This window comes from Mauremys mutica, chromosome 8, assembly GCF_020497125.1.
Source record: "Mauremys mutica isolate MM-2020 ecotype Southern chromosome 8, ASM2049712v1, whole genome shotgun sequence".
NCBI classification, from domain to species: domain Eukaryota; kingdom Metazoa; phylum Chordata; order Testudines; family Geoemydidae; genus Mauremys; species Mauremys mutica.
Window position 1 is genome coordinate 55,956,518 of NC_059079.1, and position 16,229 is coordinate 55,972,746.

General features: G+C 48.7%; 1 protein-coding gene across 6 annotated transcripts in view; it reads right to left on the reverse strand.

Moving 5' to 3' along the window:
* Positions 1-15,465, reverse strand: part of RGSL1 (regulator of G protein signaling like 1) — a 47,203-nt gene extending 31,738 nt beyond the window's left edge. For 3 of the 6 annotated variants that reach the window (XM_045027202.1, XR_006581600.1, XR_006581599.1), the window contains exons 1-8: positions 15,432-15,444; positions 11,560-11,642; positions 9,007-9,081; positions 8,086-8,215; positions 5,119-5,223; positions 4,713-4,874; positions 1,812-2,812; positions 598-660 (exon numbers count right to left, since the gene is read on the reverse strand). In XM_045027202.1, coding sequence (XP_044883137.1) covers positions 598-660; positions 1,812-2,812; positions 4,713-4,874; positions 5,119-5,223; positions 8,086-8,215; positions 9,007-9,081; positions 11,560-11,642; positions 15,432-15,444 — 1,632 coding nt within the window. Of the gene's footprint in view, positions 1-597; positions 661-1,811; positions 2,813-4,712; positions 4,875-5,118; positions 5,224-8,085; positions 8,216-9,006; positions 9,082-11,559; positions 11,643-15,431 lie in introns of all 6 variants that reach the window. The other 3 variants (XR_006581598.1, XR_006581602.1, XR_006581601.1) reach the window with 3 other exon arrangements.
* Positions 15,466-16,229: the final 764 nt, after the last annotated feature.

The window sequence follows — 16,229 nt, forward strand, 5'->3', positions numbered from 1 at the left end:
TAATGGCAATACCTGCTATGAGCAAGGGAAAAGAGGTGGGTCCTTAAAGAATGTATCAGTTACTCATTGTATTTCCTACCCCTGGTTTGTGTGATCGGTACCTTCTTGTGTTTCCTGCCCAGAAAAGTTATTTTTTTTTTTGCTACTCTTGGGTGGTTTTTGGTCAGGCAAGTCTCCGGACAGCTCTTTCAAGGCCTCTTTCAAGACACCACCAATAGGCTGCTAAATTCCAGGGGTTAGTGGCTAAGGAATTCAGGAACACTGCTCCAAAGAGCTGGAGAGAGTTTTTTGCAAACATCTACATGCATACACAGCAATATTCACACAAACCTTCCCCAGGTGTGCACGGTCATCGTATGCTCAGAACACATGGGCGTGCAGTGCACAAAGGGACACAAACATCCTCAGACACACCGGCCAGGGCCCATCCTTCCAGACCCTCACCCACATCACAGCCAGGGTGACCAGATGTCCCAATTTTATAGGGACAGTCCCAATTTTGGAGGCTTTTTCTTATATAGACACCTATTACCTCCCACCCCTGTCCCGATTTTTCACACTTGCCGTCTGGTCACCCTAATCACAGCCTCCTCTTACCACAAAATGAAGAAATGTTTCATCATCATCAGCAAGAAAGTCATTGTAGAAGAAGCTGAGTATCTGATAAGGCAACAAGAACATGCTTTGTAAGCAAGTGCTGGCCACTTCTGCTAGCAGAGCTCTCAGCTTTCTGTTTGCCAGGGAGTGCTTTGAAAAACCAGTGTAGTGCTGGGAATAGTGCTGGATTAATACCCTCCATGGATGCAGGAGTCCATTGCAGAGCCATAAAGGACAGCCCCGGTGGCCCCAGAACAGGTTTGCCCCACACTGCCCTGTCCATATACCTCAGCGCTGACCTGGAAGGGCCATGGTTAGGAGGAAAAGGGAATTTACTCTTGGTCCTTGGCTAAAGGGCCAGCTAAAGGGTGTTTTCAGTGATGTAGACTGGGTAAAGCCCATCAAATCATTTTGCATAGGCTACCCAATAGCGATGGTTATAATGGCGTTCAGTCGCAGACTACATCACACTGAGAACACCAGCCTCGATGTGAAAGGATCCCTAGCGTAGTTTCCCACGCCATCCAGCCCCCTGGCTCACACATCTTTATTGGCTGGGCACACTGACTACCTGGTCCACAGAGCAAGAGCTAATGTCTTGGAATCAGACCACATGGAAGGTCATTTTTAACTCGAGGCAGCACTACCTCTACCAAACAGAGAGTAATATCGGCTGCATCCTTGGGGAATTCTGATTCCTGACCAGACAGTATGCAGCATTGCGTGCTCTTCCACCTCCACTTTCCTTTCTCTGCCTTGCCTCGGAACTGAAGCACCATCCTCATTAAGTAGGCCCTAAGCTACTTTTACAAAATCCACATTTGTGCTTGCAAATGGGTAGCTGCTCATCTAAGTACCCATTTTGCATGCCCCAGTTTCTGTTTGCAGGTGTAAATCAGGCACGAGAGCTGCGTATGTAAGTTTTGTGAGCAAAACATAGGTGCTAAACTTTCAAAGTTTAGCCTTTCGTGTCTGGGAATAATCCCTCCTGGAGGTCTGCTTCAGAGTTTGACCTCCTACAATGGGACCTTAGAAATCAGAAGCTTCAGGCACTGTTTTGTACGTGTCCCATGCACATTGTAAAGGGATCATCAGGCACCAAAGTACTCAGTTTTGCAATGTTACAAATGACTTCTATTCATGCACAGCAGCACCCAACACAGAGAATGTCAATCACACTTCCTGGCATTAACATCATGGGCAGCATTTCCTACCTTGCAAATCTCTTCCTGTGCTTTTAATATCCAAGGAATGACCTCTCCAGAAGGCAGAAGATCTTGCAGGTTCCTGAGAGTGTTCGGCTTCAGGGGAAGGTGCTGGTGGTTGCTTTCTGTTAAATAGATCTCACATATCCTTTCACTCATCAAATGGCGCAGGAGGAAGCTCCCTCCTTTGCTGGAGCTCAGTACCATGCGCAGAAAATCCTCCAGATCATGCCACAGATCCAAAAGATGAGTCTCCACAGCATAGTTCTTGCTCTTCAAGAACTTCCTGAAGGGGCGGCCAGCACAGCTGTCGGCATTAAGTGCCCAAGGACGGAAATCCAAAGAAGAAGAGGATTTGATGATCTTTTTCAGGGCTAGTAGTGAAGGCAGCTGGGCAATGGGTGTAGAAGTACGTAGATCAGAGAGGCTTCTGCTTTTGCCAATCTCCTCCAGTTGAAGAGGCAACTGGGCATTAGGGCTGGGTGTTTTGAAAGAAGTGGCCTTTTCCATATTTTTAACACCCCTTTCTGGATGTTGTGCCCACACAGATGTCTTTCCCAGGGCATCCTCTTTAGGAGGTGGTTGCTTCGTGTCTGTCAGACTAGTTGCATTCCAGTCTGAGCTTGGCTGCCCCTCGGGCTGCAGCCCATGTCTCCCGTGTTTCTCTGTTTCTTTAGGTTGTCGTCCACAAGTTACGAGATCCCAGATCTGCTCCTTGGCTTTTTTACTAGAGTACGGCTCTGACGTAGCCCGGCTGTTCCTGATACTCATTGTGGGTGCTGGAGACACTGCCTTCTCCTTCGAGCCCACCTGTAATAAACGCTCTTGGTATTCCCACATTAGAGGCTGGCAGGACTCCTCCTTCTCCATGCTCAGCTTGCAATGAATGAAGAAGTTAGGGAGCCAATAACTTTGGATTTTAAACAGGGCTACTTTCTGCATCTCGCTCAGGAGCTCCCTCCTGGTGCTGATGTGCTGAGGGTGCCAGCCTGAGATCTTCAACAGAGACTCTGCAAAGGGCATGGAAAATTGTAAAGAGTAAGGGTTTAATCCAGAGCCCACTGCAGTCAATGGCAGGCTTTCCGCTGACTCACTAGGCTTTGGATCAGACCCTGCCAGAGTAGGGTCTTGAGAAGTGGAGTAAATACGGTAGGGGAGAGAGGAGTCCTACAGACTGCACACTGCTCCCCCTTCCATTATTTCTCATTGCAAGCGGCATGTACACAAAGCTATTGCAAGGATGAGTCTAATTTTAATGACTTTTTTAAAACTCGGATTTTTGATTGTGGTTTATCTGTTCCATGACAAAGCAACACATGTGCTGTGGCCGTTTTTGTATACATGCACAATCCCGGCATACAGCATGGCAGTCAGCAAGCAAAATAGCTCGCTGCTTCCAGCCACAGGACAATGGTTTAATGCAAGGGGAAATAATAGCAACAATAATACCGTGCATTGTAGAGTGTTTTGTAATCCACAGAACACAAAGCACTTTATACAGGAAGGTAGAAGTGCATTTACTGCCCCGTTCTCCAGATAGGATAATGCAGGCACAGGGACTAGCAGTTAAGTGACTTGGCCTAGGTCATGCAGTGACTCAGTGGCAGAGTCAGCAACAGAATGCAAACTAACTGCTTTTCAGCCCTCTGCTTGGTTCATCAGACTCCGGCTGCTCCACACACACTTTCATCCAGTAAGGGCCCAGTGGCAGGGTCATAACCCCACCAGGGCTTTCTGTGAGTTAACTTCTTAGATTAGCTTGACTACTGTGCCAGTTTGATGATGGGCCGCACAAGCCCTCACCCCCGCTGAGGTGGGCTAACTCTCTCAGAAGGATGCCAGGAGCAGTCAGTCTCCAGTTTTTCTTACTCCTGCGTTTGCCCTCTCTGCTCCACCACTTTACTTCAGCTCTGCTCTGGAACAACTCCCCTCCCTTGGGTAAGAGAACGGATTTCCTTTCCATCTCCTGTCAGTTCTAGTCTCCACCACTGCTCCTCAAGCCTGAGCAGGTGGAGAGATGGCCCTCTCTGGGGTGAAAGAGGGATTTGGTCCATGGGGGGTGCATGACCCCCCTGTTTGGGGAGGCTAGTGCCTGGCCCTCCCCCTTCTGTCCCACCCGAGCCCCCCACCATGGCCAGAGGAGCCCACATCCCAGCCTCCCTGAGTCCTGGCCCACCAGCCGGCCCAGGCCTCCAGCCAACCTGCCCCAGCCGCCTCAAGCCCAAGGCTGCAGGCTAGGGTGACCAGACAGCAAATGTGAAAAATCGGGACAGGGGGTGGGGGGTAATAGGAGCCTATATAAGAAAAAGACCCAAAAATCGTGACTGTCCCTATAAAATCGGGACATCTGGTCACCCTACTGCAGGCTGGCCAGCCCCAGCTGCCCTGGCCAGCCCGAGCCCTGGGATGCTGGCCCACCTGTCCCAGCCGCTCTGAGTCCCAACCCACCAGCCTGCCTATCCTAGCCCCAGTGCCTGCTGGCTTTGGGGGAGAGGCTGAGCAAGGGTGGGAAAAGGAGCAGTGTGGGCAAGGTCATGGGGGAAGAGTGAGATGGGGAGGGGGCCTCAGGGTGGAGCATGGGCAGGGCCATACCTGGCTGTTTGGGGATGCTTAGCCTCCCCTAACCTATGATACCAGCCGTCCATGATTTGGTCACATTGTTCATTGAGTGCTGGTCTCTCTGGAACTATGAGATCTCTAACCAAGTGATACTGATGTCCATTCTGCAAGGTGGAGCTGTATGAACTGACTCCATGTTCATCAACCCCTAGTGGTAAATACAACCCCATGTTTCTATCCCCAGCTCCTCAAGCCAGGCTTGGGGTGCTGGACATAACCAGAAAGTGCACAGATGCACTGAAGTCTTGCTGCTCCTGGAAGTTCAGATTCCCAGCCTCAAATTCTCCTTACCAATGCTCATGCTGCAGAGGGTGACCACCGTGGAGCCCTCCTGCAAATAAGTGGCCCTCAGCACTTGGAGCAGTGACAGGTAGAGATCTCGCTGGGCAACATCTGACTCGTCAATCTCCAAGAGCCTTTCTGCAGCAAGCCAGAACTTTGTCAGCTCTTCCCCTGTGGGTCAGACATACAGCACAATGGTTAAGGGCAGGGAAAGAATGAGAAAGTAGGGAGAGCGAGTAGGAGAGACATTCCCTGAAAGCATTGCTGATGAGACAGGCAGGTGCTATTCTAAAGTAGAAGAGTTGTATACATTGTTTAAAGTTACATATCCCAATGTCCAGATGCAGGGATTGCCACTCTGCACAAACTTATGGATACATAGGGAAGTAGGGGGCAGGAAGCTCTCTGTGGTCACCTGCCATTCCTTGGATGAAAGAACGAAAGCGCCACATTCCCCTGCTACCGCTAATGCACTTTTCGAGCAGCCATTGATCTGCACTCTTCCATTTCAGCAACTCTGCTGCAAGAGAAAGTGAAAGACATCACATCAGAATGTACTCGAGCATGTGCATGTGCAAACACATCCCTATGGAAATTCCAGTAGACCCCTCTAGAATCCTTCAATTGATCTCTGTTAGTTTTTGCTGGAGGACCAGCAGTGTCAGGAGACAGCAGGCCAATGGACGTTGGCTGTTCCAAAACCTAGTTGCCAGCTGGAACAAATAAGAGCCAGTTGCAAATGCTGAGCTGGAATTCCCACTAGTGATACCCAACACATGAACATATGGACATGTAAAACCACACACATGCCCTCCAGACCCTGACATCCACTTCCCTGAGTTAGCCTCTCCCCACTCCCATTTCCATTTTTTATCTCAACTGGGGCTTCCCCTCAAATCTTCCTGGTGTCTAACATTAAACCTAGGTTGCAAGAAGAAGCCTGAGAGGCAGAGGAAAGATCAAACTGGTGTGAACTTTGCTCCTGTTGACTTTATAATACAAGATGAACATGGCTCAGCTCTCTTCGCAGCTCTTCTGATAATGACATTATGACTCTGAGCTTTTGTTGACCCGCATGGACCAAATTAATCCAGGGTGTAACCCAAGTTTATCCAGGATGTCTGGACCTTGCGCTGCTATAGCCACCCAGGGGTTAATAGGCAAAGCAGCTACTTCCCCACCTGCAGGGAATTATGTGACTAGCAACAGTTGGGATAAAAGGCTGGAGCTCAGACAGCGAGTGATTGCTGCCCAGGAACCTGGGGAGGACGGCACCAGCTGCAGACTGGGAAGAAGCCGTGCAAGGAGCCAGAGCTGCCAAGGACAAAATGCTGGAACAAGCTCCTCTTTGAGAGGGGCCTGGAGGTCAATGAAGGTAGGAAGTGGCCTAGGGACCACATCTTACCTGCTTAGTACAGGGCCCCTGGGTTGGAACCCAGAGGAGAGGGAGGCCCTGGGTTCCCCTCCCTGCCTCCAAGGAAGGGGATGTGAAAACCCGCCTGATGCAAGGGAACAAGAACTAGTGATCCCAGTATGGGGCTGAAGACATGACATAAGGTCATTGTATTGTTTGTTTGTTAGGGTCTCTATTACCCCAGAAGGGGTGGGATGACAAACCATGTGGCTGGAGGGCTTAGTTATGAGAATGGGCAAACCACTACAGGCTCAGAGTGGCCACCAACAAGGGTCACCAGAGTCCAAGAGGCTGCTACACTATGCCCAGTCATTAGATGTGCACTGGCTGGTGGGTGACCTTTCTACACCCAATGACTGCATTAAATATTAGCTTCCCTGGAGTCACACCAGATGAATCTGGCCCTATGTGTTTGTGCCCCATGATACACCAAGAGCATCCCGTCTGCCTTTCTCCCATTTGTCTTCACTTTCAACAGCTTTGCATTTCCCTGGTAAATGGGCTGTTGTCCTCTCATGTTTTGGGGTAAACACTATGGCCCAGATTCAGACCTGGTGTAACTATGACACAGACTGGCTGAGTCACAGGCCAGGACACTATTTTATAAGCACAAGACACAGCAGACAAGCAAATAGCCCTGATTTAGGCTTATTGGTGGGTTATCTCCTGACCCACCAAACCTACTGTACATCACTGGAACAGTGGGACTCCCAATGGCATATACCACTGGTTTCTATCTAGGATCGTTCACAGGATATCATTTTTAAATGGTTGCTGCTCCTTCAGATGAGGAAAAAAAACCAGGTCATTTCAGGACATTTATAAGACAGGATTATTTCAGCATCTCAGGCATTATGTGACAGTCCACCTCTGGGTGCAATTCCCATCAAGATTTTTAGGGCGAAAATGACTGGCTGGTGACTTTAATGGGAGTGTGCAAGTTAAACTTGGGTACAAGTGGTAAATGGTTTTAAATGCCAAAAAAAGGTGTAAGTGGTGAAGTAGGGCAACTTGCAGCAATTTAACACTCAGTCGTAGGCGTGAAAAAGGAATGTAACTTATGGAGATGGGGAAAGGCAGACAGGAGCAGAAAAACCAATTACAGCAAGTCCCTTCACTCTGGTCTGTGCTCTTCTGATATTGCTTTTTCTAATCCAAGTTTCAGGGTCTAATTTGCTGCACCCCTTCTGCATGCTCATAGTGTCAGAGCCCCCTTCGTGTAACCGCAGTTTATAGCCCAAAATAGCCTCCTCAGCACAATGTGACCTCGCATGCGTTGTAGGTGTGGGGCCATGCTGGTGGAGGTGGAGTACCTGCACATAAAAAATCAGGATTGCACCACTGCTCATGCCCATAGTAGCTGAGTGACTCCTAGAGGAACTACCAGCAAATTCTCTCTCTCTCGCTCTCTCTCTCTCCAATATCTGCCTATACAGGGGAGCTTGAAAAGTTAAAGGAATACGATCTTTTTATGTGTGAACTGAGCACATGTGACCTGGAATCACTGAGGCAGAATAGAGTCCTTGGGTGTTAAGGCCAGAAGGGACCAGTCTGACTTCCTGCATAACGCAGGCCATAGAATTTCACCCAGTGATTCCTGTATCCCACCCGCCATATCTGGTTGAGCCAGAGCCTCTTTTAGAAAGACATCCAGTCTTGATTAAAGATCCCAAGACTGAGAAGTCACTGGGTTCCAATGTAAGTTGTTACAATAAACAATGCCCCTTTTGAGCCCTTTCCCACAGTTTACAAGTATTTTCCCCCTACACAAATGAAACATTTACAAAAAATGCAACCATTTTATAAGCACGATGACCTAGCCCAGAGTGCATCTCCCACTCTTCAAACCTCAGTCAGCACGCACCAGAGGTGAGCGCCTTAACTGAACAGAGCCAGGGTACAGCACTACTGATGTGTGAAATCCTGCCCTACATTCGAATGTTTGTGCGTAAGGTCACCTTTGCTTACCTGCCTCCTTGGATCTAATGAAACTGAGAAGCTCCTGACAGAGAATGTAATGAAAACACAAGTTGGTTTTACAGAAGTGCGGCAGCCGGTATTTTTCCATCCAGGTCAATAAGCCTTTGTACTTTGGCACCTGTATTCCCCCCCACAAAGACTGATTAGATTGTGAAGAATGATCTATCCCTGGTGTAACTCCATGGACTTCATTAAATGAGAACCCATTAGGACTAGGGGCCTGTAAGACTCCCAGGGCTCAATGCCTGCTAGGACTTGTTTTTCATGACCTTTCGTGATCCCAATGGGGTTACACCTAGGGGGACAAGGATTTGCTTCCTGTCCGTGAAGCCAATGGAAGGAAGAGGGGGTGATGATGCAGCTGGAGCACTGGGGAAGCAGGCTCCTCAGTAAGAACAGCAGGGATCAATAGTGTCAAAGCACAGGTGAATCCTGCTTGTAGCAGTGGAGAGGAGAGACCCTGCAGGAGGTGGCTTAGGGTGAAGGCTCCTGGTTTTGCAAAGACAGCCCTATCCTGTTTAAGGATGGAACGTTCTGCTCCACACTGTTCTATCAAATTCAACGAAACTTCTGCACATGGGGCCTGATCCAATGGGAGTCTTTCTATTGACTTCAACAGAATTTGGATCAAGCCCTACAGAACTTCCCCAGGATCAGGGCCTTGATCACTTGTGCTCCTGATTGTACTCAGGCTTCATAAAGAACATGATTCCCCATGTTAAAATAAATCAATTAATGGAATAAACATGAGGAGGGGACAAGAGGCAAGGAGAGTCACCCTTGGGAATCTTAAACCCTACTTGTTCTGCCCACCCCTGTTGTGCGTCCCTCCCTCCCTCCCCACCCCTCTCCCTTTCAGTGGAGAAGGTGTCAGCCCTACACTGCATGCTAAGAAGGTTACTGCCTCACCAGGTAACACGGTAACTCTGGCCACAGGAACCACTGGCAAATGTTGGCCATGTAAATGGGTGTCTGGCCAAAGACCTGTGAAGAAAGAACAGGAGAGAAGTGAGAGAGATTGGGGTGTAGGGGAAGGGCTGATTAGTGGAGACATAACTCCTCCTGGAAAACCCATCTTTCCCATAGACAATCACCACCACTTATTCTTCCAAGTCATGCAGAGTTCTTCCAACCTTTCTTGGTAAGCATAGACACTCCTCAGATACAATTATTAGTAATAAATGAACCAACTGTTTAAAACTGAAGTGACGCTACCCCTCCCTATAGTCACAGTTCTCAGTCTGGGATGTATTTGGATTACAGCGGGGCCTAGGTACCCTAGTGTATTAGTGTTGTATGTACAGTGAGTAAAGGGAAGCCTCTCCCCTACAGGGCTTAGTCTAAACAGACAGAGTGGGAGAAGGGAATGATTGCTCCAGAGTCCTGAGCAGGGGCATGGCCTCAACTGGAAGAGGCGGGGTCTTTAAATCTTGATTTAAAGGCCCCCCTCTGGCTGTGGCTGGGAGCCCCGGCGCCTTTAAATCACTCCCAGAGCTACCAGCTGCAGAGGCAGATGGGAGCCCTGAGGCTAAGGGATGATATAAAGGGCCCGGGGCTCTGCTACCACAGTGGAGCTCCAGGCCCTTTAAATTGCTGACGGAGCCCTGCCACCGCTACCCCAGGGCTCCAGCAGCTAGGCTCGGGTGGTGCTTTAAAGGGCCTGGGCTCCCTGCAGTGGCAGGAGCCCTGGGCCCTTTAAATTGCTGCCTGAGCCCGGCTGCTGGAGCCCCGGGGCTCGGCAGGCAATTTAAAGGGCCCGGGGCTCCAGTCACTGCAGGGAGCCCCGGGCCCTTTAAAACGCTAGCCTGGGAAAGCTGGTCTGGTCTGGCACAGCGTGCTGGCTCTTGCCGGTATGCCATACTGGACCGTATCGGCTTACTTTCACCTCTGGATTGCTCCCACTTTACAGATTAAGTGACTTACCCAGGGCCGGTGCAACCATTAGGCAAACCAGGCGGCTGCCTAGGGAGCCAAGATTTGAGGGCGCCAAAAAGCGGTGCCCAAAACGTCTGGGATGCTCACCCGATGCTGCGGCTTTGATCAGCTCCGGCCAGCTGGGAAGTGATGCTCCCTGCTGCTCTGGCTCTTCTCTAGGGCCCCGCCCCTGCTCAGCCCTGCCCCGCCCCCACTCCCTTGAGCTCTGCACCAGGGCCAGGCCTGCGCTCACTGGTGAGGGAAAGTGCAAAGACTCGGCCCCAGCCACGCTGCTGGGGAGTGCTGGGGGGTGGTTCCCCCCACCCTCAAAGCCAGCTCCACCCTCCCATGGAAGCCTGAGGTGCCCCTGCCCCTCCCAATCCCCCCCCCCGCCCCCTGCATTAATCTCATTTGTAATGGCTGTATTCTATGCTATAAGGAAATAGGAAAGCTTTGCTTTATGGGTTTGAAAATGTTTGCTCTAAACTTGTGAACTCATGAAAAGAGTGTTTCTCCCTCACCCTCCACCGCTTGTCCAGAAGGACTATAAAAATCAGATGAGCCATCAAGGAATATCACAATACAAAGGATTGGTGAATGGCCCTAGTGCACCTGGGAAATGCTACGTGCAAGGCCTGTCCTAGGGACTTAGAGGCTGAATGAAGGAAATAAAAAACAAAGACACAGGAAAACTTGTCATTTCCTTGCTATTTGAATTCTCACTAGGCCAGAGACTCCAAACTGAGGCAGAGATCCAAAGGGGTCATTCCCTGGGTCCACCCTGGAAGACGTCTTGAATTGACAAACTACCACATCTCTGTCATCTTTAGGATTTAGACTGCAACTCATTAGTGCGTATATGTTTGCTTGCTTTAACCTTTAAATAACTTTCTTGTTTTGTTTTTTCCTTGTTAATCAACCTTGAAGTTAGTTTATTACAGGATTGGCTACAGGCGTTATCTTTGGTGTGAGATCTAAGACACAGATTGATCTGGGGTAAGTGACTGGTCTCTTGGGATTGTTTGTGATTTTTTTGTGACCATTTATCATTAAGTCCAGCTTGTTTGAGTGGCAAGATAGACTGGAGAGTCTAAGGGGACTGTCTGTGACTCCATGGTAAGTCTGTTATAGTGATCCAGGAGTTCACATTTGTTACCGGCTTGGTGAAATCTACCTGTAGAACACACCACTGGTTTTGGGGAATCTGCCCTGTTTTTGAGTCTGCCCTGAGGTCGGCAGTCCCTGTTGTGAGCCACTCCATACAGCGCGACACAGGCACAACATGCAAAAATAAGGTGGTGTTCCCTCTGTGCTGCCCAAAGTCCTGCTTGGATAACTACTTTCTGCATATCTAACACCTCCTCTCCCGGACTTAGCTTGCAACTTCTGACAAAATTACATCCAAAGATGCATGCCCATGGAGCAGGTGTAGGGATAGCTACCAGAGAAGTGCTGGCCTGAAATTCACAGGGTTCCCTAAGACCTGCAAACTCACCGGGGGGTAGAATCCAGAAAGAGAGTGAGTTAAATTGTAAGATGGAAACTTACTGGGAGATTCAGGAATGTGTTGAAAAAATCTACAAAGACTTCATCTTCCAGCAGAACCACCAGCTCCGTGGAGGCTATCGTTGCTAGGGTGGGAGAAGAAAAACAGTTACCCAGCTTTTGTAACAGAGAGGGAGCGAAACTGAACCAAAAAATGAATTTTAAAATGCTAGGGTAGCCCACTGGGAGTGCTATAGGGACCCCTCTGTGCTAATCACAGGAGATATGGATGTGTTATAGCCCCAATTTTGCAAGCTGACCCTCAAGCTGCAACTCACACCTTTAGCTCCGGAAGTTCCTAGTTCAATCCCTGGCAGTCCTCATACTAGGAAAGACAATTGTTTAAAACTGTTCTTAAATAATTCCTTCTTAAACTCAGTTTAAGGAACACAAAAGGAGGACAATGTTTAATAGATTGGGTTCCTGTAACACTGAAAACTCTGAGAACACTTCCACAGAGAGGCTTGGGAAGGGCAAACCAGTTCTCTCACAGTACAATGTGGAACAATTCCTACAGCAGCTCAAGTTAGTGAGGTGCTTAGAATCCTGGGATATGCCCCAAAATTATCATCGTGCCTGACCTGGGTTACTGCAGTGCCAGTGTGGACACAGCTGTGACTCTAAGCACCCCCATGTTCTCACACTACTGCAAAGATGTTTGTACAAAATATGCCTTGTAAGGTTGTATTTGAAAACTAATAGCAGGTCTGTAGAGATGTATAAAATCATGAATGGTATGGAGAAAGTGAATAAGGAAGTGTTATTTACCCCGTCACATAATACCAGTACCAGAGGTCACGCAATGAAATTAATAGACAATAAGCTTAAACAAACAAGGAAGTACTACTTCACACAATGCACAGTTAACCTGTGAAAGTTGTTGCCTGGGGATGATGTGAAGGCTAAAAGTATAACTAGGTTAAAAAGATTAGATAAATTCATGGAGGGTAGGTCTATCAGTGGTTATTTGCCAAGATGGTCAGGAATGTAACTCCATGTTCTTGGTGTCCCTAAACCTCTGACTGCCAGAAGCTGGAACTGGATGTGACAGGGGATGATCACTTCATTCCCTCTGAAGCATCTGGCATCAGCTACTGTTGGAGGACAGGATACTGGGCTAGATGGACCAATGGTCTGACCCAGTATGGCCAATCTTGTGTTCTAGCACAATGGTCATTAATATAATTGTAAAATGCATATATTAATCTAATATGTGAAGTTATGAGTTCCCTCTGTATAATGTTACTAGAAGATGTGTAAGAAGACAGCCTAGATAAGCAAGTCCGTCCTAGACAAAGAAATGAGGGTTACCTCCTTTAGTCATAAACAAAGCTATAAAGCAAACCAGCTTGGGTTGTCTTGAGCCTGAACCCAAGACACACAGAATTAACATGGCTCCTACACACCAGAGAGACCAAATCCCCAGGAGGCCTTTCTAACCTTTAGAACAAAAACAATTCTTTGGGAATATAAGGAATAGAGAGACTCCATCTTAGCTTTCACCTAAGACAAGAGAAACCAGTACCTCATACTTCTGTGGAAGGGTCCTGACTGAGGGACAGTCAGCCATGCTGAACTAAGAGCAATTGGTGAGCAAAACCATCTTAAAGACTGTGCCTCCTTGCGAGGTTGAGTTTTAGACTTCTAGATGCACGTTTTCACTTTTGTTTGCTTGTAACCATCTCTAACTTTATTTCTTTTGCTTGGCTTCACTTAACCTATGTCCTGTTTTCTGATGGGGTTTACCAACCCCGCACTGGGCCAATGGAGTGGGACCACTCACCGTAGGCCCAGGAGGCCATGCCCCCTCACCCTTGCTACACATGCTCCAGGTGGAAGGGACAGATAAAAGGAGACAGCCCAGCTCAGTCTGGGCTGGCTGAGGAGGAAGGACGTGTATTGCAAGCTCCTGCAGAGACACCTGAGACTCCACAAGGCAAAAACTGTGGACCCAGACTATGTTGCAAACAACCAGACAACCACAGAGATTTATGGGGATACTGAGCCACTGCCAGCCAGGGAGAAGCCTGAGCTGCACCTCGCGGTAGGAAGTGACCCAGGGAATGTAGTAGAAGCTGATACTTAAACCCTTAACAGAGAATTTCCCAACTTCATAGGGCCCTTGGCTGGAACCCGGTGGAGCAGGATGGGCCTGGGTTCTCCTACCCCTCCCCACTTTCCACTAGATGTGGCTACTGCTTGTTTGCTCTGCCCCACCCAGGGGCTACAAACTGACTGTTTGTTCTGCCCTGCCCAGAGCATCAGAACCCCCAATTGCTATTGCCTGCCGCAACCAGGAGGCTCAGGGGCCATACACTGTTTGTTTGCCCTGCCCTGCCCTGCCCAGGGGCTGCAGGTTGATTGCTTGCTTGACTCCACCAGGGGTCCTGTGTCTGCCTTGTTGCAATCATCTGATCCCACAGGGAGTCCTGACAACTGTGTGACAGGGTTACCAACCCGGCACTGGGCCAACAGGGGCAGCCCCACTTGACACGCAGGGTCCCCTCTTCACGTTGCTAGTACAGTTGTTTATTTTAATCTAAATCAGCCCAGTGCTGTGTTGAATTTAAGTGACTATTAACTCCAGTTAACATGGTAGACTGTGGGGTATTGTCTCTCTGAAGGAGCAAATGAACTTCATTATTTCTCTGGTGGTCCAGGAGAGGGCTTGACCTTTCAGGGCAGATGGTTTTGTACAAATTCAGGACTGGAAGTGCATTGGGGCCATCTTGCCAGGAGTAACCAAACTTGGGTGGGAAGTTGTGTTGTAGGCAGGCTGTTGCGGTCAGAAGCACTGACCCAGGGCTGCACCGCACACAGACACTCAGGCTATTGCATTCTTGTCTGGTGGCTGTTGGTGTCCGGGCTGTGAATCACAGCAGCAGAGCATTTAAGCTATCCAGGGTTACAGGGCAGGCAGTGACATAACACCTTACTGGTCTGGATTGCACCCCAAAACATGACAGTGGCTACATGAGTATGAGTCGAGTGTGGCTCCAGAGTGTGGACACTTGCAGGTGGGCATGGCTAACTGGGGTGCCCATTCCTGGCTGCTCAGACCTGAGTAAACTCTGCAGTGAAGACATATCCTGAAGGAGGTTTTATGTAGCCAGAGTTTGTCCCAGTGTGGGATCCCAGGTTCTGAAAGGTCAAAGGGCAACTCTCTAAACAATTAAAGTGCCTAGCTCATGCACGAATAGCATTAGTATTCTGAAATTGATGAGTCAGTGCAGTACAAAATAAAGAAGAGACGCTATGGCTGACTGCAGGAGAGGACCAATCCCAAAATAGATTTTAAGACTAAAACATCATGTGCCAGAGCTCTGGCTGGTGTGGATAGGAATCACTCCTTTGACCTTCCCCCCCCACCCCTCCCCAAAGCTACTCCAGCTTACACCAGCTGAGGAACTGGTTCTGTAAATTGGTACCCTTTAACTGCTTTTCTGTAGAGCATGCTAATAAATTCCTAGAAACCAACACAGGTCAATGGACAAGAGAGACAAAAGTGACTCGGGTTATAGTGACAGTGAGTAACTTCAGATGCTCCATCCATCCAAGGATTGAAAGGTACTATATGAACATTATTAATGAACAGAGTCTCCCAATATCCCTGTGAGGTGGTATTATCCCTGTTTCACAGATATGGAAGTGAGAGATAGAGGCAAGATGGGCACCTAGAAAATGTGCACTCCAAATTAATGGATACTTCTGAAAGCTTCCACTTAAGTGACCAAGATCACACAAGAAATCTGTGACAAACGCAGGAACGGAACTTAGATTTCCTGAGTCCCTGGCCTGTGCTCCCCCCTAAACCCTCTTTCCCTCATTAATTGCTTGCTAAGGCCTCCAGCAAGGGTGTGTTGCAAGTAACTCACCAGTCTTGTTCATGTTTTCCCCTGTCCTTGAGATCTTTGCTGTCACTGCCAAGCCAGACCATTCTAGAGGGAGTCATTCCTTTATGATGCGTTAAGTATTGCTGCTCTGCAGAGTTCCACACTCCACATGGTACCAGCTGGTGAAAGTGAAATGCTACTCTGAAAATGGCACTGCAGAAGTCCATGTGTATCATCTGCTCATTGATCCCAGATCAAATCTGCCAATCATTTCTTTTCTAACTGCAAACCTTACAAATATACCTTGGGAAGCTCAGAGTCAAGCTGGGGACTTTCCGTCTCAAGCATCCCCTGTAAGAAAGATTCTGTAGGCCCTTAATGACCTCTGTAACCCTTTTATCTTCAGGTTAGGCCATCACCTGTCCTCTGGCTTCTTAAATGGTGTAAAGAGCTTCCAGTCCTGTCCCGTAGCAAAATCAGCTTCAAACAAAACACATTTGCTGTGGAAGCCACAGAGGAAATACTGGATCCTACAATACAGCCAGTCACTTCTCTTGATTATGGTCACAATCCTGCAATGAGCTCTGTCCCCACTTCAGGAGCCCCGTTGAAGTCAGAATCAGCACAGAATCACCTTCTACCCATATGCTCCGGGGAAAATAAGAGCTTGTAGGCAGTGTGAGGGGTTTAATCACAGGAACCCCTAGGGACTGTCACCTGATGTGCTGAGACTACCTCTGAGCCCATTTTCCCTGCCAGATTGGGCCTCCAGAACCCTGCCTTGTTGAGCCAGACAAGCCAGTCTGCTCCAAAACAGACCCAGGTGTGAACCACATGCCC